Source organism: Podarcis gaigeae (assembly GCF_964106915.1).
Source record: "Podarcis gaigeae genome assembly, chromosome: 10".
In the NCBI taxonomy this organism is placed as follows: Eukaryota; Metazoa; Chordata; class Lepidosauria; order Squamata; family Lacertidae; genus Podarcis; species Podarcis gaigeae.
The window spans coordinates 74,993,051-75,017,649 of record NC_139686.1 but is presented as its reverse complement, the minus strand read 5'-3'; the positions used below and the strand labels follow the sequence as shown (position 1 = coordinate 75,017,649).

Sequence of the window (24,599 nt, the reverse complement as noted above, 5' to 3'; positions counted from 1 at the left end):
CAAGGTACCACTGTAGTTACTGAAGACTCGTAGAAACCAGGAGGACTTAGGGGCGCCCAGGAATTTTGTTCAGCTCACATTTTTATGTGAACTGAGCTGATTTGCACTTCCAAAACTAAAACCCAGAGCAGAACAGTTACCCTTCCCCAAATTTTGAAGTACAGTTCTCTGCTCAGAAATGTCCTGAAATACATGTAAATACATATTTTACTCAAAATGTGCACAAAAGTGCATGTGTTAAGATAAAAGGTGTACAAAAATATGACTACATTTGGATGCAGTCCATGATCTGTCCTTTAATGAAACTGTGTGTTTACAAGTGAAAGAAGTAGAACTACAGTTCTCAAAGTTGGGGTGCTTCCAGACTGGGGCTTAATTTGCAAATGAATTACTCAGCTATCACAAACAAGTTCTTGGCAACAGTTTGTTGTTGTTAGCTTACTGGAATTTGCATGTAAAGGGTAAATCTGGACTAAGTGGTAGGGGGATTACAGGTTGGCATTCTAATGATATTGTGTCAACACTGCAGAAAACTTGCATGGGCAGGGAGCACCCACCCCACAATAAATACCTTTCTGGAAGCACCCCAACTCCAGAAAAGCTTTCCACTTTGTAAACAGCTCAAATGGTGTTGAAAAGGCCAGAGCTATGTGTTATGTAGTGAAGTTCATCCTGGGCCAGCAGGGGGATACTGTACATAGTTTTCACTCAGGTCTGTAGATAGTTTTCACTCAGGTCCACGTCAGTTATTTTAGGCGGGAAACTCTGGGTTGTTGTTGCTACCATGTTGACAGCCGGCTGCCTATAAAAGCAGGCCGGCTGAGCTGTTTGCTGTTCAGTCTTCTGTTCCAGCTTACAAAATAAAGAGCTGCTTGGAGAAATCGCTGTGTCATCTGCCATGTCTACCCACTATTCTACACTATGGGTGCCTTATCTGTAGAGGGAGCCTCAAGCCCTCAACAACATAACTGACAATGTAACATGTGATCCGTGGATACAAACCCACAAAAGTACACACTCAGTGAGATCACAACTTCATTTATGCTTTGCATCTGCTTGCTTCTCAGAATCTGAGTATGCTTTTTAGTCAGGACACATCCACTTTAAATCTCTCCTCTACACCCCCTTTAGATATCTTTAGAACAGCTGCTGCAATCCATGAGGTATGTTTGGTTGAGTCAGCACTTAGTGCTCCATTTTGAGGTTTTATTGCTGGGAAGTTAGTGACTCAGCTTCTCTCAAAACTTTCCTAGTAATATATGAATAGTTGTGTCCCTCCCTCATGCAAACCTGCTGTTTAAAATAGCCACTTAAGCTATCAGTTAAAATGGAGGCTAAAAGGGATTTAAATTATTATAAACATGAACAGTGAATACAAAGAAAACATATTGTTATAAGCTGAGGGCAAGGCTCCCCTAAAATCTCTGGATTCATTAAAGGGGTTAGAAGTTAAGCAAACCTCATAATTCCTGGCTTTAGTAAATGTTGGTGTTTAATCAATGGATTTAGCAATGTAAAAAAATAGGCTAGGCTTGTTTTCCTGACCAGGGAATTGGCTGGGGATGGGCCATTATGAAACAAAGGCAGAGTCAGTAAGCCATCAAGAAAGCCATCAAGAAGGAAGACTCTCTGCTGGACAGAGAGGGGGGAGACTCTGCCCTGAGCACTGGGTAAAGAGCAAAAGACCATTCTAGAGTTGGGAGGGGGAAGCTTCCAGAATTGCAGTGGGCAAGGAGGTAAGCCAACAGGAAAAAGTGTTCCCTTTTGTAAGCTGGGAGGGGGGACTGAACACAAGGCGGGCAGTCTGTTTTATGCAGCAGAGAAGTTCAGACATGATGTTTGAGGTTTCTTGGAATCTGAGGCTACAGCAATGGGAGGAACAGGACCCTCTTGGGCTGTGAATGCTATGAACTCTCTCCACGTAGACACAGGTTGTATATATGTGTAACTATATCATAAAGACGCCGCAGTCTCTGTTGCGCCTCATTGTCCCCAAAAGGAATACAGACCCTGGCAAGCGCGCCTGGGACCCCTGGAATCTCACATAGCTTGGAGATTGGGTGGCAGTAATACATATTGAAAATAGACAGCCATATATACAAAATTCTCCAACTCTGTTTTTTCTTCTCCTTTAATATCTTACAAAGGGGGAAAATCACATTTTGTTTTCAGTACAGTGTTTTCAGTGCATATTAATTACTTCTGTACTTCATAGCCATCTTGTACTTTGGCCATTTAGACAATGAATGTTTTGTGTGTTCCCTTCCACAGTTGACCAAGTCAGTAATGATGTCTGTTTGTTTGCACTTGCGCAATGGTGCCGCCAGCCACTCTTCTCCACCTCCAGCCCTCTGTGCACCTCCCCCAAATATTTTGGGGGTTTGGGGGGAGGGGTTATCCTGCCGCTGTTGACTGCTCTAGTACTAAACACTTATTATATAGTCAAGCAGTTTACTAAACTTTAAATACTGATGCCCTCTCAACCACGCTGCCTCCGTCTGGAAGGGCCCTTTGCTCCCTGGCCTGCTCACCCACACAAGCTGGAAGTCAATGCGTGGGGTGGCACTGGGCAGCAAGTGCGACTTTGCCTCAGGGGAGGGGACAGAATGCCTTGTGCCCCCTTGGGTCTGGTTAAAGTTGAAGAACACAAGAGCCTGCTGGATCAGGCCACCTAACCCAGCATCCTGTTCTCACCGCGTCCACCCAGATGCCTGCAGGATGCCACAAGCAGGACCTGAGCACAAGAACTTCTGGTATTCAGAAGCATTGCTGCCTCCAAGAGCACTGGCTCCACAGTTGGTGGAGGCAGAGCCTAACCTCCATCATGACTAGCAGCCATGGACAGCCTAATTCTCAATGGATTTGTCAAATTCTGTTTTAAAGCTCTCCAAGTTGATGGCCATCACTGCCTCCTGTGGGGGTGAGTTCCATAGTTTAACTATCCAACTGTTTAGCATGTTGGATTAACCCAGAGCTTTCCAAACGTTTAATGTTGGTGACACATTTTTTAGACATGCATCATTTCACGACACAGTAATTCAGTTTTACTAGCAAACCGGAGGTTAAACTAACCCCTTTTGAGCCCCAGGAGAAGTGTGACACCTACACACTGCAGCCGACACACTAATATGTCACAACACACAGTTTGGAAAGCTCTGGATTAAACCTTTAATAAAGGCCCAGGGTGTCTGTTGCTCCCTGAAGTGCCACCTTCAACTAAAGACAGACTTATCATCCAACATAGCATGGAGGATACACAGTAGATTAAACAGTGGAAGGGGAAGGGCCTCTAGTGGAAACTGTTCTCCATTTGGCATTTCTTCCTTCTTTCATATGTCTAAATCAGGACCAGCTTGAGCCTCACATCTGTTCTTGAGAATGCTTTCTAAAAAGGTGGAGATGTTATTTTTCTATAGCAGATCAAAACCAGCTCTCCACACCAACAGAGGACAGATCTACCAACAACTGTTGAATAATGGTGTAGCTCCACTGATTTTCATTAGCTAGGGTTTCTGAACCAAGTTTTTGAGGGCTGTTACAGTTGTTTGAGGGATGTGGATGGTGCTGTGGGTTAAACCACAGAGCCTAGGACTTGCCGATCGGAAGGTCGGCGGTTCGAATCCCCGCAACGGGGTGAGCTCCCATCGCTCGGTCCCTGCTTCTGCCAACCTAGCAGTTCGAAAGCACGTCTAAGTGTGGGAAGGTAAACGGCGTTTCCGTGCGCTGCTCTGGTTCGCCAGAAGCGGCTTAGTCATGCTGGCCACATGACCTGGAAGCTGTACGCCGGCTCCCTCAGTTAATAAAGCGAGATGAGCACTGCAACCCCAGAGTCAGCCACGACTGGATCTAATTGTTTGACAGTTATTTGACTGTATTGGATTCCTCAAGGACTTACTCCAAGTTCTGTGATCCTTTGAAAAGCATTTGGAAATGCAATAGATTAATTATCTGAAGGAGCAGGCAAAGTCAGAAAAGTTGGCTGGAAGCACCTTTGAGGAAAAATTAATTATGTGTTGAGGGTATATATTCTTGGCAGGATAAAGGGAGAGTAGACTGGATCCTACTGAAGACTGAATACTAAAGGCCAATTACTTTTTATTCATTTTAATCAGGTGGTAAAGTGGTTAACGTGTAGTGAAAGGACAAGATCTGGTTCTGAGGAACATGTGGGAAGGCAAATGTTAAATTCTAATACCAGTAGTGAGGTCGGAATAAGAAGCTGCATTACACCAAGTCAGATGTTTGGCTGGTCTAGCTCAGTATTCTCTCAGGGATGGCACCAGCTATCAACCAAGTTGGATACTGGCTGAGGGCCCCAAAGACTCAGAAAGGTCTTTCAGTAGTCTGACCTGGCTGTGCTGCCAGTTAGTGCCCTCCACATTGGACAACCATTTTATCAGTGGGTGGGTGGTACTGCTGCATTTGAACAGTAGCAAATCATAGAATTGTAGAGCTGGAAGCCTGAGGGTTATCTAGTCCAACCCCCTGCACGGCAGGAATCTCAACTAGATCATATTAGACAGATGGCCTTCTAGCCTCTGCTTAGAAATCTCCAAAGAAGAAGAGTCAACCACCACTTGTGAGAGTCTATTCCACGGTTGAACAGCCATTGCTGTCAGAAAGGTTTTCCTGATCTTTAGTCAGTATCTCCATTCTTGTATCTTGAAGCCATGGGTCCAGGTCCCATCCGCAAGAACAGGAGAAAACAACCTTTCTTTCTCCCTCCTCCATGTGACAGCCCTTGAGATATTTGGAGTTGGATATCCTATTGTCGTGACTAAGGTATGTGAGGGCAGAAACTAGAAAGTGCTGGAAGAAACTGGAAGGTTCAAATTGTTTTAACTAACTCAGGGTCATGTGGAGCCAGGAGAGATAAATTCCTGGGCTCAGTGAGCTGCTTTATCTCTCTTTGCTCTCTCTTTCCATTTTTTACTCCTTGTACATTGCACGGAACAAAGTTTTTGCCTCAGTAAAGTTTTGCTTTTGCTGTGGATCTTTGACTCTGCGTGGTTCTTTTTTATTTACTGCAAAACACTGCTGTTCATCACCTATCTCCTCTCCATCTCCTCTTTACCAAACTAAAGATACCCAGCTAAACCATTCCTTCTAAGGCTTGGCTTCCAGGCCCTTGATCATCTCAGCAGCCATCCTCTGCACTTAGGTTTAGACCAAATCTATAACAATAATAAAAAAGTCAGTTGTTTTTGCTGTCCATTGCTCCATCAGGAACTGGGCGAGAGCAAATTCAAAATGGTGAACCACTTGCATCACAAACAGACCCGACCACCAGTCCTGCAACACCACTCACTTCAGAGGGAGGGATGCTTTAAGCACCGTTGAGCTCAGTGGGATTTAAGTAAGTAAATAAAGAGTGCACTGGAATGTAAACAATGAATAAGGGTTTTGTACATGTGTTCCTTCATGGTCCTCCTTAAAACAGTCCTGTGAGATAAGTCATGATTAGCATTTCCATTTTACACTCCTCAAAGGAAAAGGACTGATTTATGATTTGAGCACGACCAAACAAACTAACTGGAAATTGTTACAGTATTCCAGGTGACCAAGAATCTGATGGGATATCTAAGGGCTGATGTGTGCAAGACACAAGCTATACAGAGAGCACTTATCTGCCCAGGATATCATGCAGCCTAGATTTTTGATTTTTTAATGAGTTCTGAATCTTAACCCATATTCTGGTCCTTTCATGCAAAGTTTGCAAACTATGTGGCTTTTCTCTGGGCTGCTTATTGTTGGTTGGTGACTGTGGTATGCAGAAAGTGTCACTTCATGGATTGAAGGAACTGCATGTTGTTCTTTAGTCATTTAGCCGTGTCCGACTCTTCGTGACCCCCTGGACCAGAGCACACCAGGCACTCCTGTCTTCCACTGCCTCCCGCACTTTTGTCAAACTCATGCTGGTAGCTTCGAGAACACTATCCAACCATCTCGTCCTCTGTCATCCCCTTCTCCTTGTGGAGATGGAGGCATCTTTCCCAGCATCAGGATCTTTTCCAGGGAGTCTTCTCTTCTCATGAGGTGGCCAAAGTATGGGAGCCTCAGCTTCAGGATCTGTCCTTCCAGTGAGCACTCAGGGCTGATTTCCTTCAGAATGGATACGTTTGATCTTCTTGCAGTCCATGGGACTCTCAAGAGTCTCCTCCAGCACCATAATTCAAAAGCATCAATTCTTTGGCAATCAGCCTTCTTTATGATCCAGCTCTCACTTCCATACATCACTACTAGGAAAACCATAGCTTTAACTATACAGACCTTTGTTGGCAAGGTGATGTCTCTGCTTTTTAAGATGCTATTATTATTATTATTATTATTATTATTATTATTATTATTATTATTACATTTGCAAGTTCCTTTAGTACCCCCCTAGTGGGAATTTCCGGAAGGAATTTCCATCAATTTTAAAGGGAAAAGGAGAAAGATAGAAACAATCGAGGGCACCAGTATTTTCTGGAGGAAATATTGGAAGGGAGTTAGGAGGAGAAAGACAAAGAACAGATGGTGACTCCAGTCATAAATCTGTGGTTCTGGAACAAAACTCTGAAAGTGAATAGAAATCTCAAAAAAAAATTGCTATACACAAATATTTTCTTATTGTAATCACTCTTTGTTTAGCAAATAAAATATGAATCTAACATTACTATCATGGAATGTAAATGGATTAAATGGAAAGAAAAAGAGAATCAAGATCGAACACATATTGTTGGAAAAAAGACGATATCATACGTCTACAAGAAACACACGTAAATAGAAATCATAGGAGAGTCTTGATAAATCTGAACTTGGGATCTGCATTTATCTCCTCAGATCAAGTAAAAAAAGGGGGAATAGTAATCTATGTTAAACCAAGCCTTGAACCAGAATTGCTACATAAAGACTCCAACGGAATAATAATAATAATTAGAATTAAAAACCAAGGGGAAGTAATTATTCTAGTTGGAATATATGCTCCCAATGAAAAAAAGAGTAGAATTATTAAAAAAAAACTAGAAAAAGGTTGCTGGAATATACAGAGGAAAGAATGATCTTCATGGGAGATTTAAATGGGGTAACAAACCCTGAGGTGGCCAGAACAATAGGAAATTATTGTGAAAATTTATATAAGAAAGAGATACAGAACATAGATGAGATAGAGCAGTATTTAATTCAACACAAAATTCCAAATACCACAGAAGAAAAAATAAAGATGTTAAATTCCCTGGTATCAATGATGGAAGTTAACAATGTAATAAAGAAAGCCAAACCAGGGAAAACGCCAGGCCCCGAAGATATACCAGCTGAGTTATATAAGAAACTAGAAGATATATTGGCAACACCTTTGAAAGAAATAATGAATGACATCTTAAAGAAAGGGAAAATACCAGATTCCTGGACTGAACCCTATGTAATGTTATTACCAAAACAAGGAGGTGATCCAGAATTAGTAGCAAATAATAGACCAATATCACTATTAAATAGTGATTATAAACTCTTTGCTAAAATATTAGCAAATAGATTGAAAGAAATGCTGAAAGAAATCATCCACCCAAATCGAGCAGGATTCCTACCTGGGAGGCAGATCCAAAACAATACCAGAAATATTGCTGATATATTGGAATATTTAGAATTTAAAAGTGACAAACAGGTAGCATTGATGCAGAAAAAGCATTCGACAACATCTCCTGGTGCTTCATGAAGAAACAAATTAATGAAAATAGGAGAAAAATTTGAAAGGGCAATAGAAACGATCTACCACCGACAGAAGGCAAACCTGATAATAAATGGTAATATTACAGAAAATATTGAAATAACAAAGGGCACAGGGCAAGGATGTCTGTCCCCTTTCACCTCTTTTATTTGGTTTTGGAAACATTACAAACTCTTAGGAAAAATGAAGAAATAAAGGGAGTTAAGATAGTAAAATCATATAAAATCAGAGCATTCGCAGACAACCTGATAATAACAACTGAGAATCCCCAACAAAGTATTCCAGCAGCTGTAGAATTAATCAACAAATTTGGAAGATTAGCAGGATTTAAAAAAAGTTTCAAAAAACTAATTTATTAGTTAAAAATATGAGATCTGAGGAGATGAAGGATTTACAAAAAATTACAGGTTTGGAGATTAAAAACAAAGTAAAATATTTGGGAATTTGGATATAGACAAAATGTATTAACTTGTACCAGGACAATTACACAAAAACTTGTAATGAGATTTTAAAAAATATGGAAATTTGGAATAAACTTCACCTCTCCCTATGGGGTAGGATTTCAGTAGTCAAAATGAACATTCTACCAAAAATGATTTTCCTATTCTAAACCATTCCAATATTGGGAGGAATGAAATGCTTTAAAAGTTGGAGGAAAGATATGGCGAGATTTGTATGGAATGGAATAAAACCAAGAATCAAACACCAAATACTTATAGATCAAAGGGAGAGGGGAGGTTTTGCCCTACCAGAATTAGAAATGTATCACACAGCAGCTGGACTAGTATGGATAAAAGATTGGATTATACTAAGAGATACAGACGTGTTAGACCTAGAGGGTTTTGACAACCGATATGGGTGGCACGCGTATTTAATTTATGAAAAAGTGAGGGCTCATGGGGGATTTTTAAATCACATTATAAGGAAATTGTTATACAAGATTTGGATAAAATATAAAGGAATATTAGAACCAAAAATTCCCTTATGGACCTCACCAACAGAAGCCCTGGCTGTTAAAAAGAAAAATATGCAAGGAGACTGGGCCACATATAGAGTTTTAATAGAAGAGACTAACGATAACATCAAATTAAAAGAATTTGAAGAAATTAGAAGTCACCTGACAGACTGGCTACAGTGTTTTCAGATAAATGAAAGATTGAACTTGATAAAAAGGAGAGTCTTGCAAAGGAAATGTCCAGATTTGAAAAAGAATTAATACAGTATAAAGGAAAATACATCTCAAGAATGTATAACCTCCTACTAGAGTGGGAGGTGAAAGAAGAATTGGTGAAAGGTTCAATGGTTAAATGGGCACAAGACCTAGGATATAACATCTATATGGATCAGTGGGAGAAATTGTGGAGGGAGGATATCAAATTTACGGCGTGCTATAATCTGAGAGAAAATATTATGAAAATGTTATACAGATGGCACCACACCCCAGCAAAACTCACAAAGATATATAAAAATCACCGACTTGCTGGAGGTGTAAAGCTGGTATAGGGTCATATATGCAAATGTGGTGAGAATGCACAGCCATTAAAGAATTTTGGGATAACATCTACAATGAATTTTTAAAAACTATATAAGTTTTCATTTAAGAAAAAACCTGAAACCTTCCTCCTGGAAATAATGACACCAGAAATCAAAATAGAAAAGATACCACTTTTTATGTATACAACCGTAGCAGCCAGGATCTTAATTGCAAGAAACTGGAAAAGTGACAAAACACCTACGATAAATGAGTGGCAGGTCCAAATGATAGAATATCTACAGATGGCCATGATGACAGGGAGAATTAGAGGGTATCCAAAACAGAAAGTACAGAAAGAATGGAAAATCTTTAAACAGTATTTAGAAAAGCATTACAATAACAAATATCTCCTGGCAGAAATAGAATGATCCTTGTAAAATAACAAATATAATGTTTTTTGATATCTGATGAGAACAAAGAAGTACAATAACTTGGAACTGTGTGTGAAAAAATTGTAGCAGTAATAATACAATGAGTCTAATCGGAAGCCAAATGTGTTTGTTTTGCTTTGTTTTCTTCTTCCTTTTTTCTCCTCGCCCCCTTCCCTTCTTCTTCCTCTTCTCTTTTTCTTTTTGTGTCTCCTTTCTTGGTCTTTCTCCTTTTGATATGTTAGGAAAAAGATAAAGTGATAAAAGTGTAATATGAAAACCTCAGTAAGTTAAAAGTGATGTTGTATAATTTCTTTATTATTATTTATATATTGTTAAAATTGGTTAATTGTAATGATTTGATGTAGCAACTACTGTGGTTTTTTCCTTTGTTATTGTTGAATTCTAAATAAAGTATTTTTAAAAAAAAGGAAATTCATATACCTTGGTTCTCGAACAGCTTAGTTGTCGAACAAATCGGCTCCCGAACGCCTGGAAGTAAATGTTCCAGTTTGCAAACGTTTTTCGGAAGCTGAACGTCCAACACGGCTTCCACTTGAGTGCAGGGAGCTCCTGCAGCCAATCAGAAGCCACACCTTGGTTTTTGAATGGTTTCGGGAGTCGAACGGACTTCCAGAATGGATTAAGTTCAGGGTACCACTGTAAATGGTTATAAAGAAAATCGTGCAACTCTGTATAGGAACCTTCTCAGTAATGGAAAATCTATTTGTTGTTGTTGTTTAGTCGTTTAGTCGTGTCCGACTCTTTGTGACCCCATGGACCAGAGCACGCCAGGCACTTCTGTCCTCCACTGCCTCCCGCAGTTTGATCAAACTCATGCTGGTAGCTTCAAGAACACTGTCCCACCATCTCGTCCTCTGTCGTCCCCTTCTCATTGTGCCCTCCATCTTTCCCAACATCAGGGTCTTTTCCAAAGTATTGGAGCCTCAGCTTCACGATCTGTCCTTCCAGTGAGCACTCAGGGCTGATTTCCTTCAGAATGGATACATTTGATCTTCTTGCAGTCCATAGGACTCTCAAGAGTCTCCTCCAGCACCATAATTCAAAAGCATCAATTCTTCGGCGATCAGCCTTCTTTATGGTCCAGCTCTCACCTCCATACATCACTACTGGGAAACCATAGCTTTTACTATACGGACCTTTGTTGGCAAGGTGATGTCTCTACTTTTTAAGATGCTGTCTAGGTTTGTCATTGCTTTTCTCCCAAGAAGCATGCGTCTTTTAATTTCGTGACTACTGTCACCATCTGCAGTGATCATGGAGCCCAAGAAAGTAAAATCTCTTACTGCCTCCATTTCTTCCCCTTCTATTTGCCAGGAGGTGATGGGCCCAGTGGCCATGATCTTCTTTTTTTTTATGTTGAGCTTCAGACCATAGTTTGCGCTCTCCTCTTTCACCCTCAATAAAAGGTTCTTTAATTCCTCCTCACTTTCTGCCATCAAGGTTGTGTCATCTGCATATCTGAGGTTGTTGATATTTCTTCCAGCAATCTTAATTCCGGCTTCGGATTCATCCAGCCCAGCTTTTCGCATGATGAATTCTGCATATAAGTTAAATAAGCAAGGAGACAATATACAGCCTTCTCGTACTCCTTTCCCAATTTTGAACCAATCAGTTATTCCATATCCAGTTCTAATGTAGCTTCTTGTCCCACATAGAGATTTCTCAGGAGACAGATGAGGTGATCTGGCACTCCCATTTCTTTAAGAACTTGCCATAGTTTGCTGTGGTCGACACAGTCAAAGGCTTTTGCATAGTCAATGAAGCAGAAGTAGATGTCTTTCTGGAACTCTCTAGCTTTCTCCATAATCCAGCGCATGTTTGCAATTTGGTCTCTGGTTCCTCTGCCTCTTCTAAATCCAGCTTGCACTTCTGGGAGTTCTCGGTCCACATACTGCTTGAGCCTTCCTTGTAGAATTTTAAGCATAACCTTGCTAGCGTGTGAAATGAGTGCAATTGTGTGGTAGTTGGAGCATTCTTTGGCACTGCCCTTCTTTGGGATTGGGATGTAGACTGATCTTCTCCAATCCTCTGGCCACTGCTGAGTTTTCCAAACTTACTGGCATATTGAGTGTAGCACCTTAACAGCATCATCTTTTAAAATTTTAAATAGTTCAGCTGGAATACCATCACTTCCACTGGCCTTGTTGTTATTTGCAGTGCTTTCTAAGGACCATTTGACTTCACTCTCCAGGATGTCTGGCTCAAGGTCAGCAACCACACTACCTGGGGTGTACGAGACATCCATATCTTTCTGGTATAATTCCTCTGTGTATTCTTGCCACCTCTTCTCGATGTCTTCTGCTTCTATTAGGTCCTTACCACTTTTGACCTTTATTATGGTAATCTTTGTACGAAATGTTCCTTTCATATTTCCGATTTTTTTGAACAGATCTCTGGTTCTTCTCATTCTGTTGTTTTCCTCTATTTCTTTGCATTGCTCGTTTAAGAAGGCCTTCTTTTCTCTCCTTGCTATTCTTTGGAAATCTGCATTCAATTTCCTGTATCTTTCACTATCTCCCTCATATTTTGCTTGCCTTCTCTCCCCCGCTATTTGTAAAGCCTTGTTGGACAGCCACTTTGCTTTCTTGCATTTCCTTTTCATTGGGATGGTTTTCGTTGCTGCCTCCTGTATAATGTTACGAGCCTCCATCCATAGTTCTTCAGGCACTCTGTCCACCAAATCTAAATCCTTAAACCTGTTCCTCACTTCCACTGTGTATTCATAAGGGATTTGGTTTAGATGGTATCTTACCAGCCCAGTGGTTTTTCCTACTTTCTTCAGTTTAAGCTTGAATTTTGCTATAAGAAGCTGATGATCTGAGCCACAGTCAGCTCCAGGTCTTGTTTTTGCTGACTGTATAGAGCTTCTCCATCTTTGGCTACAGAGAATATAATCAATCTGATTTCGATGTTGCCCATCTGGTGATGTCCATGTGTAGAGTCGTCTCTTGTGTTGTTGGAAAAATGTGTTTGTGATGACCAGCTTGTTATCTTGACAGAACTCTATTAGCCTTTGCCCTGCTTCGTTCTGAACTCCAAGGCCAAACTTGCCAGTTGTTCCTTTTATCTCTTGATTCCCTACTTTAGCATTCCAATCCCCTATAATGAGAAGAACATCCTTCTTTGGTGTCACTTCTATAAGGTCTTGTAAATCTTCATAGAATTGGTCAATTTCAGTTTCTTCAGCACCAGTAGTTGGTGCATAAACTTGGATTACTGTGATGTTAAAAGGTCTGTCTTGGATTCGTATCAAGATTATTCTATCATTTTTGAGATTGCATCCCAGTACAGTGGTGCCTCGCAAGACGAAATTAATTCGTTCCGCAAGTCTTTTCGTCTTGCGAGTTTTTCGTCTTGCGAAGCACGGTTTCCCATAGGAATGCATTAAAAATCAATTAATGCGTTCCTATGGAAACCGCCTTCAGACCAGGTCCGGGGACAGTCTGTCCCCCGACCTCTTCTGAAGGCCGACGGGGGGCGAAACTCTTTGCTTCCCCCCCGCCTGCCTTCCCGGGAGAGCGGAGAAACGCACCTCTTCTGAAGGCGGGCGGGGGGCAAAAGTCTTTGCTCCCCCCCCCGCCTGCCTTCAAAAGCCATCTGGGATAGCGGGAAGCGCTTCCCTGCTATCCCGGACTGCTTTTAAAATGCTGGCGGTGGGGAGCAAAGCCTTTCGGCCCCCGCCGGCCTTCCTGGACCTCTTCTGAAGGCCGGAGGGAGGGAAGGCTTTGCTCCCCACCTCTAGCATTTAAAAGAGGTCCCCGGAGATTTCCCTATGGGCTTTCTTCTTGCGAAGCAAGCCCATAGGGAAATTCGTTTTGCGAAGCGCCTCCAAAACGGAAAACCCTTTCGTCTAGCGGGTTTTTTGTCTTGCGAGGCGTTCGTCTTGCGGGGCACCACTGTACAGCTTTCGCCACTCTTTTGTTGACTATGAGGGCCACTCCATTTCTTTTATGGGTTTCTTGCCCACAGTAGTAGATATGATAGTCATCCGAACTGAATTCACCCATTCCCGTCCATTTTAGTTCACTGATGCCCAGGATGTCAATATTTATTCTTGCCATCTCATTTTTGACCACATCCAACTTACCCAGGTTCATGGTTCTTACATTCCAGGTTCCTATGCAATATTTTTCTTTACAGCATTGGACTTTCCTTTTGCTTCCAGGCATATCCGCAACTGAGCAACCTTTCGGCTTTGGCCCAGCCGCTTCAAAAGCTCTGAATCTACTTATACTTGTCCTCCACTCTTCCTCAGTAGCATGTTGGACTTCTTCCGATCTGAGGGGCTCATCTTCCAGCGTCATAACTTTATATGCCTGTTGTCTTTGTCCATGGAGTTTTCTTGGCAGGGATACTGGAGTGCCTTGCCGGTTCCTCCTCCAGGTGGATCACGTTTGGTCAAAACTCTCCACTATGACCTGTCCATCTTGGGTGCCCTGCTCGGCATAGTTCATAGCTTCTCTGAGTTATTCAAGCCCCTTCACCACGGCAAGGCAGTGATCCATAGGACACCACTTTCATAGTTAAGTCACTTGCCCAACTATTAAGGATATGCCTCATTATAATTTAGTAAATATCCACCGCAGAAGTTGTGTGTGTGTGTGTGTAACAAAATTTTATTAGTTTTTAAACAAATACAATAACCATTAAACACTTATGCAGCAGTACAGGTAATGGTGCTTGTTTTATCCATTATATTTAGACATACACTAACACATTCAACATTCAAACATATGTTATAAGAAACATATAACATTCTCCACTGAGAATAGCAGAATTTGTATATACAGTGGTACCTCCAGATATGAATTTAATTCATTCCAGAGGTCTGTTCTTATCCTGAAACTGTTCTTAACAAGAGGTGCCATTAGCGAAAGCATGCTTCCCGCTGCGCACTCCCCTCTAACGTGTGATTTCCGCTCACATCCCGGGGCAAAGTTTGCACCCAGGAGCAACTACTTCCGCAACCAGAAGCGTTCGTATCCAGAGGTACCACTGTAGCTATTTTCAAACACGTTTCCTCTTGAAATACACATTTCTAAGCATTGGGATCTGCTGCCCCTGTGGATCCTGCTGCCTAAGACAGTCGCCTCACCTTGCTTCATGGGTGGTCTGGCCCTGCAGGTACACTAACATGCTGCTCCCTCTTTGCCTCAATATCCATGCCTTCATTTGGGCCTATCAGCATTTTACAATCTGTATGGTGAAGAGTCCCTTGGAGCAGCACATCCATTGTGAGGCATAAAGCCTTGAAATTCAATATGTTGAAAAGAAGAGAAATACTTATCACCAGCATCAGAGGTAACCAAAAGCCAATGCAAAGCAAGCCTTGATCTGGCATCTAGGCCTCAAATCACATCTATGGGCTTAATAAACATCCTGAGAGACAGAAAGCACTCTCTGTGCATCACAAATGATGAAATCAGTATGCAACTTACCTAACGCCTCAAGAAATTTCTTCTGTTATAGTAGCCCTTTACAGTGGTATCCTGGGTTAAGAACTTAATTCGTTCCGGAGGTCCGTTCTTAACCTGAAACTGTTCTTAACCTGGGGTACCCCTTTAGGTAATGGGGCCTCCCGCTGCTGCTGTGACACTGCCACACAATTTCTGTTCTCATCCTGAAGCAAAGTTCTTAACCCAAGGTACTATTTCTGGGTTAGCGGAGTCTGTAACCTGAAGCGTCCGAGGTACCACTGTATAATGGAGCTGATAGTAAATGAGCAGTTACAAATTTGCATGAACATCTATCACTTTTGGTCTACTAGGAACAAAACTACTAATGGGAACAAAACTAGAGAGAACTGAGACCTGTCTGTCTAGGATTGAACTAGAGGGAAGACAGAAAGGAGCTGGTGCAGAAGACTGGTTAAGAACTGCCCCATTTTGCAAGAGTGCTGCATGCTCTGCTGACACTGAGTGTGTGAAATGCTTTGAGTGTCAGGAAAGAATGCTGTCAGTATTAAGAACTGATTCAGACGGATCTTGATTGTGTGGGCTGCAGAGTCAAATTAAGTGACCGGCAATTTGAGGCAGCGCAGCGCCTGCGGCAGCCAAGCCACCGTGTCTCTCCCAGGAGAAACGCATGGCTCGGGCGCACTGAGGCCCCTGCTTCCAGAAACACTCTTGTTTTGCAAAAGTGTGGTGCTGTGCTCTCATCCAGATATGGGACACTTGGAACTCCTGGTTCCAGCAGCTCAGTGCCTCCTTCCTGCTAATGGTGTTATATATATTTATATCACAGGCAAGGCCAGGAGTCTTACGAATCCTTGTACCAGGGTCCTTCCTCCCACTGCGTGATCAGCACAGACTCGGCTTACAGATCTTACATTCAGTTCAGAATCTGTCTTTCTACCCCCCAACACCACGGCCTCCGCCATTTGCAGCGTGGTGATATTAACAGTAAGGTCAGACTACTATGATTGTTTCTTGGTATGCTACTTCAGGGATAAGATTAACAGCAATATTTGATTGCAGTAGTGACACTCCATTCCATCTTCAGACTTTTTCATAAGGTCCAGTGGATACAGAGAAGAAACTTGAAACAGCCTACCTACCAAATGTGGCACCTGGAGGGGTTCATCACATGAATTAATTTTTAAATCTTTACTTCCTGTATTTATATACCACTTAGTGGTAAACAGGGCTGGCTCCAGGTTTCTGGAGACCGTTGGGCGTATGATATCACTGAGCCCCTTGTTTTCCCCAAGCCCCCTCCTCTCCCACCTCTTTGGTCACTCTTTCAAAGTAAAACAAATCTTGAGCACTATGGCAACCCCCCCACATTGTCAAAGAAAAACAGGACAAAATGTTGAGCATTGCTGTATACATGCCTGATTGCCACTATAAGCAATATATCATGTGCATTGAACTTGTAAAGTTGCTGCTGATCTGTTCCCACTGATCTGTTTTTAAACAAGAATGTTGGGCTGCAGCAAAGTTATATCCCAGGATAAAGGTACTGAGATTTAAATTATTATCAGTGTGTGCCTTGCAGCCAGTTCTCAGAGATTGAGTGCTCCTAGGTAGCAGCATTCACACCAAGCCCACTATGGCTGTTATCAGCACAGGGTCTCATAAAGCAGAGGGTTGCAGCTGTCACACTTATTCTCCCACCCCAAGGGCTGCCGATGAAGGGTTTCTACACCCAAGTCAATCACCGTGAGAAATATCTGGTAGCACCCTTCCACACACCAGGATGAATCAATGGGGCAAGCTACTCTTTTTCAGGCAGCCTACACAGAGGTCCCCAAGAGATCTGACCCAAGCACAGTGCACCTGTCTGATGGACAAGGCTTCCTGTGCACATATGTGCATAAGCTTCCCCAGGATCTGAAACCCTGATTGCTTAGGTTTCAGATCCTAGGAAGTCTTTGCACATACGATCATAGGTACAAAGGCCTCCCCATCCGTACAGATGTTCATGCTGTACAGGTGGATGTCCAAGAAGGAGCACACAATGTTGGCAGCAGAGCCACTCAGGGACCCTTATTCCTGTTCTTATGTAGATGGGAGTGAGTGAATAACACCTAAGTAGGACTGTTGGGTTTTTCATCTGTGTTTTGACTGTGGGTCACTGCTTATTATTTATTTAAATTTGTATAGGCAAGATAAAATACAAGATAATAATACATAAGAAAAACAAGAATAAAAACAAACCATTACCCCCCTCCTACAACACATTTAGGCTGGATCTAGACACATCAAAGTAGTGTTTCAGTTGAAAGTGTTGTAAACTTAAACAGGGAAAATAGGTAGAGAAAAACAGTATTCCCCATCGCCGTCTGGTGGCACAATGTATATCACACCTACAATGCATATAAATCACATTCTCTCTACCAATGCAGCTGAGTCCTTAGATGTCAATCAGCCAAAGGCCTATTTGAAAAAGGATGTTTTTGCCTGGCACCAAGCCAACGCATTCCACAAACACGGAGCCAGGCACAAGGCTTCTGCTCATTTCCCACCTCCCCACTGCTTAGGAAACGAAGAAGATCTGCCCATCACACTTCACATGTTTCCTGGATGACTTGTTCAACACATGATGGAAGGGTCATCTGAAGAATAAAGGGCTCTTGTCATAGAACAAGAGAGACAGAAAGAGGAGGGATGTGTCATTCCTTCAAGGAACACATTAGGCGAAAGATGGCCTCTGGGGGCAGAGGCTTAAAAAGGCTTGGCTTGCTTTTCATCTTTGTTGGAACCTGTTCTTCACTCAGAGCTATCTGTGGTTCTTCAACTCCTGACCCACCTTCCCCCATGAGTTCCTTCACTCCACCAGTACAGGAGAGATGGGTGTTCATGTGAACATCTCTAGAGACTATAACACAGGTGTGGACCACACAAAGTCCAAAGTGGTTCTTAGTTCTGGTTCATTAGATGCCACAGAATGACACTTTAGAATTCTGTGGTGGTAGGGTGGATGGACCGTACTAATTCAGAGTTCATACTGAATTGCCTATGAGGGAAATCATGCTCTTCCCATTTAAACGAAATCCTCACACATACAGAAAAAGACTACAGGACAAATGGCATCTACCACATTCCATAATATATGGTTGTTTTCCTTCAGATTGATACTAGCAACTCAGTCCCTGTCCCCTGCAGTGCTTGTATGAACTTTACTATTATCGTTTACATCTGACCCATGCCTTTGGGTTGGTGAACAGGGGACAGGAAATGAGGGGTGTCCCCACCCCCACAACCGCCCCTGCTTTTTGTTCCAGCTTAGCTTAGTTCTATTTTTCTTTTCAGATCTTTTCAGATAGGGAAGCATTCTGTGATGGGATAATGAGCTGCTTGTGCGTAAAAGCTTGATCCCTCTGGGGTTTGGCTGGTCACCCAAACCTAGGCACTAACGGAGCCCCCCAAAGCATGACTCCGTCAGTCGCTGGTAGAATCCGACAGTGGGCGTCTACGGAACTTACTCCAACATAAAAGTTGTTTGACGGACATGCGCCTCCTGGACTCTCTGCGTGACAGCTTCCGGCGACGGGTGGGGGTTGCTAAAGGGGGTCTTGTTACCTCCTCACTGTTCTCACTAGAAGTGACATCCACCTCCCCCCCAGGGCCCCCTTCACCCCCCCCGCCTCCTCTCCCACTGGCGGTGAGGGCGGGAAGCCCCGGAAGGAACTCTCCTCGTCGTCCGAGGATTCAAACACTTCTAACCACGGCGTACCGTCTCTCTCCTCGTCTTCCTCTTCTTCGTCGGAGTCGGCTTCCTCACCCACCCCTGACTCTGGGAACCCTTCAAACTCCCCTTCCTCATTGGTGGTCCCAAAGTGTTCCCTTCTAAATCGTGCCACGGGTTGCGGTTTTTTTGGGAAACGCTGATGAAATGTTTGTATTAAAACCTCGTCCTTGACTAACTCTGCTGGTACCCAAGTGTTTTCCGACTCAACTTCCCCCTCCCATTCTACCAGATATTCCACCTGATTCCCCTTCCACCTGGAATCAATGATTCCTGCCACGTTCATGTCGCGTTCTCTCTCTTCTATCACGGGCGTTTGGGTGACCTCTCTCTCACGCTCCCCCCACTCACGTCCCTCTCGGTACGGCGACAGTAATGACCTGTGAAATACTGGGTGCAATTTCATGTGACTGGGCAGTCTGAGTTTGAATGTTACTGGGTTGACCTGATGTATGACCTCAAAGGGTCCCAATCTTTTGGGTCTCAATTTCTTACTGCCTCCCTTGAACGGTAGTCCTTGGGTGGATAGCCACACCCGGTTTCCCACCCTTATAGTTTCACCTTCCCTCCTATTTCTGTCTGCTTGTTTCTTATATTCTTCCTTGGCTTTCTCTAAGTTAAGTTGAAGCTGACGGTGGATCGCTTCCATCTCTTCAAAAAAGTGTTCCGCCGCTGGCACGCTCCACCTCTCCCCTCCTTCTCCTGGAAATGCCCGGGGATGACACCCATAATTTGCCAGAAAAGGACTCATCCCTGTGGACACGTTCTCCGCGTTGTTGTAGGCAAATTCTGCCAGAGGTAACTTATCTACCCAATCATTTTCTCTGTCTTTTACATAACACCTCAGGTATTGTTGTAAAATCCCGTTTGCCCTTTCCGCTTGCCCATTTGTTTCTGGGTGCCGGGCAGTTGAGAAATTGAGTTCCACGTGCAGTAAGCTCATAAGTTTCCTCCAGAACCTGGAAGTAAACTGTTTCCCTCTGTCACTGACCACCCTCAAGGGGGCGCCATGCAACCTGAAAATATACTCTACAAATAACTTGGCGGTTTCCTCCGCGGTGACCGCATGGGAACAGGCTATAAAATGACACATCTTGGTTAATAGATCTACCACCACCATGACAGCTGTTTTGCCCTTGGATTTTGGCAGGTCCGTCATAAAATCTATGGATACTGCCTCCCATGGCCTTTCTGGTGTGGGTAAGGGTTGTAATAGCCCCGCTGGCGCCACCCTCTCCCCTTTCGCTCGCTGGCACCTGTCGCAACCCCTGACATATTCCCGTACATCCTCCCTCACCTTGGGCCACCAAAACTCTCTGGTAACCAACCACATGGTTTTGTGCTGTCCAAAATGCCCCGCTGTGGGGCTGTCATGCAACTGCTTGAGTACTCTGCCCCTCAGTTCCCCATCTGGTATGTACAGTGCCCCTTTGTAATACAACACCCCGTTCTTTTCTTCAAACCCCCCTGTGTTCTCCTCTGTCCTCCTGAGTTCTCTGAATTTCTCTTGGGCGTATTCATCGTTCTCAGTACCCTCTATCAGTTCCCTCTGCCCCACCAATGCCGCCCCACACACCCAGCGGTCTTCAGGGATTACATGCCTTGCCTCAGGCGCTCCCTCCCCCTCTAAGTACTCAGGTTTCCTGGAGAGAGCGTCCGCCCTCACGTTCTCGGAGCCTGGCACGTAACGAATCTCAAAGTGGAATTTGGAGAACTCCTGGGCCCATCTCACTTGTCTCTGGTTCAGCACTCGTGCTGTTGTCCAGTATTCCAGATTTTTGTGGTCAGTTTGGACTTGAACCTTGTGCTGCGCCCCAATCAGCAAGTGGCGCCATCTCCGGAATGCTTCATGAATGGCGAGCAGTTCTCGGTCGTATACTGTGTAGTTCCTCTCGGATTTGTTCAACTTCCGCGAGAAGAACGCACACGGTCTCCATTCGGACGTATCTTTTCCCGGCTGGAGAAGCACGGCCCCCACCGCTCGGTCTGACGCGTCAGTCTCCACCCTCATTGGTTGTTGTAGATCTACGTGCAAAAGTTGCTCTTCCGACGCAAACGCCTGCTTTAAGTGTTCGAACGCCCGCTGCGCTTCTTCCGTCCAAACAAATTTTTTCTTGCTGCTAAGACAATCCGTGATGGGCGCTGTTAAATGGGCAAAGTTTTTGATGAACTTCCTATAGAAGTTTCCGAAGCCCAGGAATCTTTGCACGTCCTTCTTGGTCTTTGGTGTTTTCCATTCCAGTACCGCTTGAACCTTGCTGGGATGCATGGCCAATCCCTTGTCAGACAACCGGTACCCCAGGAATTCCACCTCCCTGGTATGAAACTGACACTTCTCCAGTTTCACCCACAGCCGATTTTCTCGCAGTTTGCTCAGTACTTCTCTTACATCTCGCACATGCTGCTCCTCATTCTCTGAGTATTCCAGGACGTCATCTAAGAACGCTACGCAGTTCTTGTAGAGCAATGGCCCCAGGACGTGATTCATGAACGATTGAAAACAGGCCGAGCCCGCCTGTAGACCGAAGGGCATAACGAGGTACTCAAAGGCCCCCAAGGGGGTGAACATAGTGGTTTTCCACTCATCCCCCTTTCTCACACGTATCAAGTTATATGCCCCTCTAAGGTCCAGCTTGGTAAAAATTTTCCCTTTTCTCACACGTGTCAGAATGTCATCAATTCTAGGCATAGGGAACGTCACTGGTTCTGACACTGCATTTAGGCCCCTGAAATCACACACAAGCCTGGGTTTACCCGTGTGTTTTTTGTCCACAAAGAACACTGGGCTGCCCCCCACCGCTCGTGACTCTCTGATGAAACCTCGCTTGAGGTTCTTGTCAATGAACTCCCTTAACTCCTGCATCTCACTGTCTGACATTGCATACAGCTTGCCCACTGGCAATTGTGCTCCTGGGAGTAAGTTAATTTGACAGTCAAAGGGTCTGTGCGGGGGCAGTTTATCTGCTTACTTTTCGCTAAAGACGTCAATCAAGTCAGCGTATTGTGGTGGCACCTTCCCCTTGTCCATCACTTCCATCCCTGCTAGAGTGGCCCTGGCGCCTGCCTGACCCTCTCCCTCCTTGCAGTGTTCTAGGCAATGTGCTGATCCAAAGGAAACCACCCTCTGATGCCAGCCTACTAGCGGATCATGTAGTGCCAGCCAGCTCATCCCCAAAATAATAGGAGCTCCTCCCAAGGTGGCTACGTTAAACGCTATCAGTTCTGTGTGTCTTGCCACCCTCATTATCATTGGTACAGTCTGTTGGCTCACTTCTCCTCCCAACAGTTCCCTCCCATCAATCGTGGTAACCTGCAAAGGCTTACTTAATGGGATAGTCTGTATCTGGTGTTCAGCTGCAAACTCCTTACTCATGAAATTACAGGAACTACCTGAATCCAATAGCGCTTTTATCTTTAGTGGGTGTCCGTTTGCCAGTTCCAGCAACACCTCTATCACAAGCGCTGGTCTTGGAGGTTCCGGCGTGGGCACATTCACTACTCCCTGGCCTGGCTGCTGTGCCCTGATGTTGGCAATCAGGCGTTGGCTTTTACTTGCTCCTTGATTTCTTCTTCCTCCTTTCCCCCAACAGTTCCCGCCATCCCTTGCTATTCCTTCCTTTTCGGACAGACTCTGGCAAAATGACCTGGCTGTTGGCAGAGATAACATCTCTTGGCGCTCTTTCCCTCCTTCTTCCGCCCCTCACTGGTGTTTGAAACTGCGCGCGCGCGCTGTTCCAAGTTCCATCGGCTCTGCTGGCGGGAAAGGTTGCTCCGGAATCTCCGGAATGCGGAAGTCCTTCCAACGTTCCCCCTTTCCTTCCCGCTTTTCCAAAGCTCTGGCTTCCTGGCGCGCTCCTATGGACAGCACAGATTTAGTGAGATGGTCCATAGACTCCGCCCTAGGCGCCCGGGAAAGTTCATCTTTCACTGACGGAGAGAGCCCTTCTTCAAACAGCATTTGAATAGGTTCACTCGCAAGGTCCCACCCCAGTCTATGAATCAGCATGGTGAACTCAGTCCAGTACTCACGTACAGATAGGCTCCCCTGTTTACACGCCATTAACTGCCTGCGCACCACCCCTTGCTCAATCTCGCTGGAAAACATCAAGTCCATGGCGCGAAAAAATTTCATTGTGTCCTTTAAGATTTCATTATTGGCTGCCATCAGGGGCCTAATCCAGTCCCTCGCCCCTCCCTCTAGATGGCCAATCACGTACGCCACTCTAGAGTTCTCATCGGGGAAGTCATCAAACAGTAGATTGAGAGCATATTGCATCTCTGTCCTAAAGGCTTGATAGTTCCTGGGATCCCCCCCAAATTTCTGCACCAATCCAGGCACCCTTCTGGCAAGTGGGGTGGTTTTCCCCTTATCCGCATCTTGAGCCCTCCTCTCCTCAAGCCTCGCCGTTTGCAGCGCGAGCTGGACCTCCAACGCCCTGTACCTTTCTTCCAGGCTTGGACCTGCTCCAGCTCCAGCTCCTCCGGTTCCGGCTGGTTCGCTCATGATGCCCTCTGCTTGCACAAGCTGCTTTCAAAGACTGTCGGATTGCTGTGATGGGATAATGAGCTGCTTGTGCGTAAAAGCTTGATCCCTCTGGGGTTTGGCTGGTCACCCAAACCTAGGCACTAACGGAGCCCCCCAAAGCATGACTCCGTCAGTCGCTGGTAGAATCCGACAGTGGGCGTCTACGGAACTTACTCCAACATAAAAGTTGTTTGACGGACATGCGCCTCCTGGACTCTCTGCGTGACAGCTTCCGGCGAGGGGTGGGGGTTGCTAAAGGGGGTCTTGTTACCTCCTCACTGTTCTCACTAGAAGTATCCCAGAGCCTCTCCCCCGATTCCCTTTCCGCTGGAACTCCTGCTCTCCCCCTACTGGTTCCTTCTTCTGCTGTAGAGTCTCTCCTATTCTCCTGGAGCCTCTCCACCACCTGTCCCTCCGATGGCAGTTCCCTGACACATTCAAAATTGGTCTACCACACCTACAGTTTGATGACACACTCCATTTTACCACCTCCGGACTCCCGGATTTTACCACCTCATTCCTGCCTCCTGCTGTTGTTACAGGCCTAGATCAATCCTTCAACAGTTGTGAATCTTTAGAACCTGGCTGCATACAGTAGCTGAGCAGGAAAAATGACTGACTATAATTGAAGTCCTCCCAACTTATATTGATGATTCACCATTCATTCTTTCTTACTTGATTTGAGGCACTTTTCTAAAATCAGATTATTTAAAGAAGTCAGTGCAGCCAAGGCCTATAGAATGAATAATCCTTGCTAGGATCTTCACACCAAGTTGCTGTTAATGTCACAATTAGAGCAGCCGATTCAAACCCTGAATCATAGCATCACTACATATATATTAAAGAAAGGAATCCAGAAAGGTCCTCAGCTGTACATTGGCTGAGGTTTTTCCCAAGGGCTCCTACATGTACATCACGTGACTTCACGTTTCTTGGTTGTTCAGTATATAACTGACAAATGAATTGATTGAAAAGCATTGCCTTCGAAGCAACATCAGATAACAAGGAATGTTTGTGGAAGGCGTTAGACATGTGATGCTTCATTCACACATCCAAGTTGTTGATGTCAGCAAATAATGAATGCACATGGTTTTCCCTAATTTGTCAAAAAAGCAAAAAGGCCCACAGCTGGCTTCATTTGCAGGTGTGCCTGGGTGTTATCACTTCTTCTAGCATCTTGACCTCATCACACAATGCAGTCATAATGACTCACAAAGGAAACTTACTACCAAGCTTCTAGATTCAGGTAGGTTGCCG

General features: G+C 44.3%; 1 protein-coding gene across 8 annotated transcripts in view; it reads left to right on the top strand.

The window, feature by feature from the left end:
* LMNTD1 (lamin tail domain containing 1) overlaps nt 1-24,599 on the top strand; it is a 196,627-nt gene that overhangs the window by 149,533 nt on the left and 22,495 nt on the right. Inside the window, exons 11-12 of one of the 8 annotated variants that reach the window (XR_014555833.1) lie at nt 15,872-16,034; nt 24,487-24,588. The exons of 3 other annotated variants lie outside the window; for them this stretch is intronic. Coding sequence is in view for 4 of the 5 variants with exons in the window: in XM_083701545.1 (XP_083557671.1) it covers nt 2,708-2,881 (174 nt within the window). In the remaining variant the exon portion in view is untranslated. Of the gene's footprint in view, nt 1-2,707; nt 2,921-15,871; nt 16,035-24,486; nt 24,589-24,599 lie in introns of those variants that run through there. 4 more of the 8 variants (XM_083701548.1, XM_083701547.1, XM_083701545.1 and 1 more) reach the window with 4 other exon arrangements.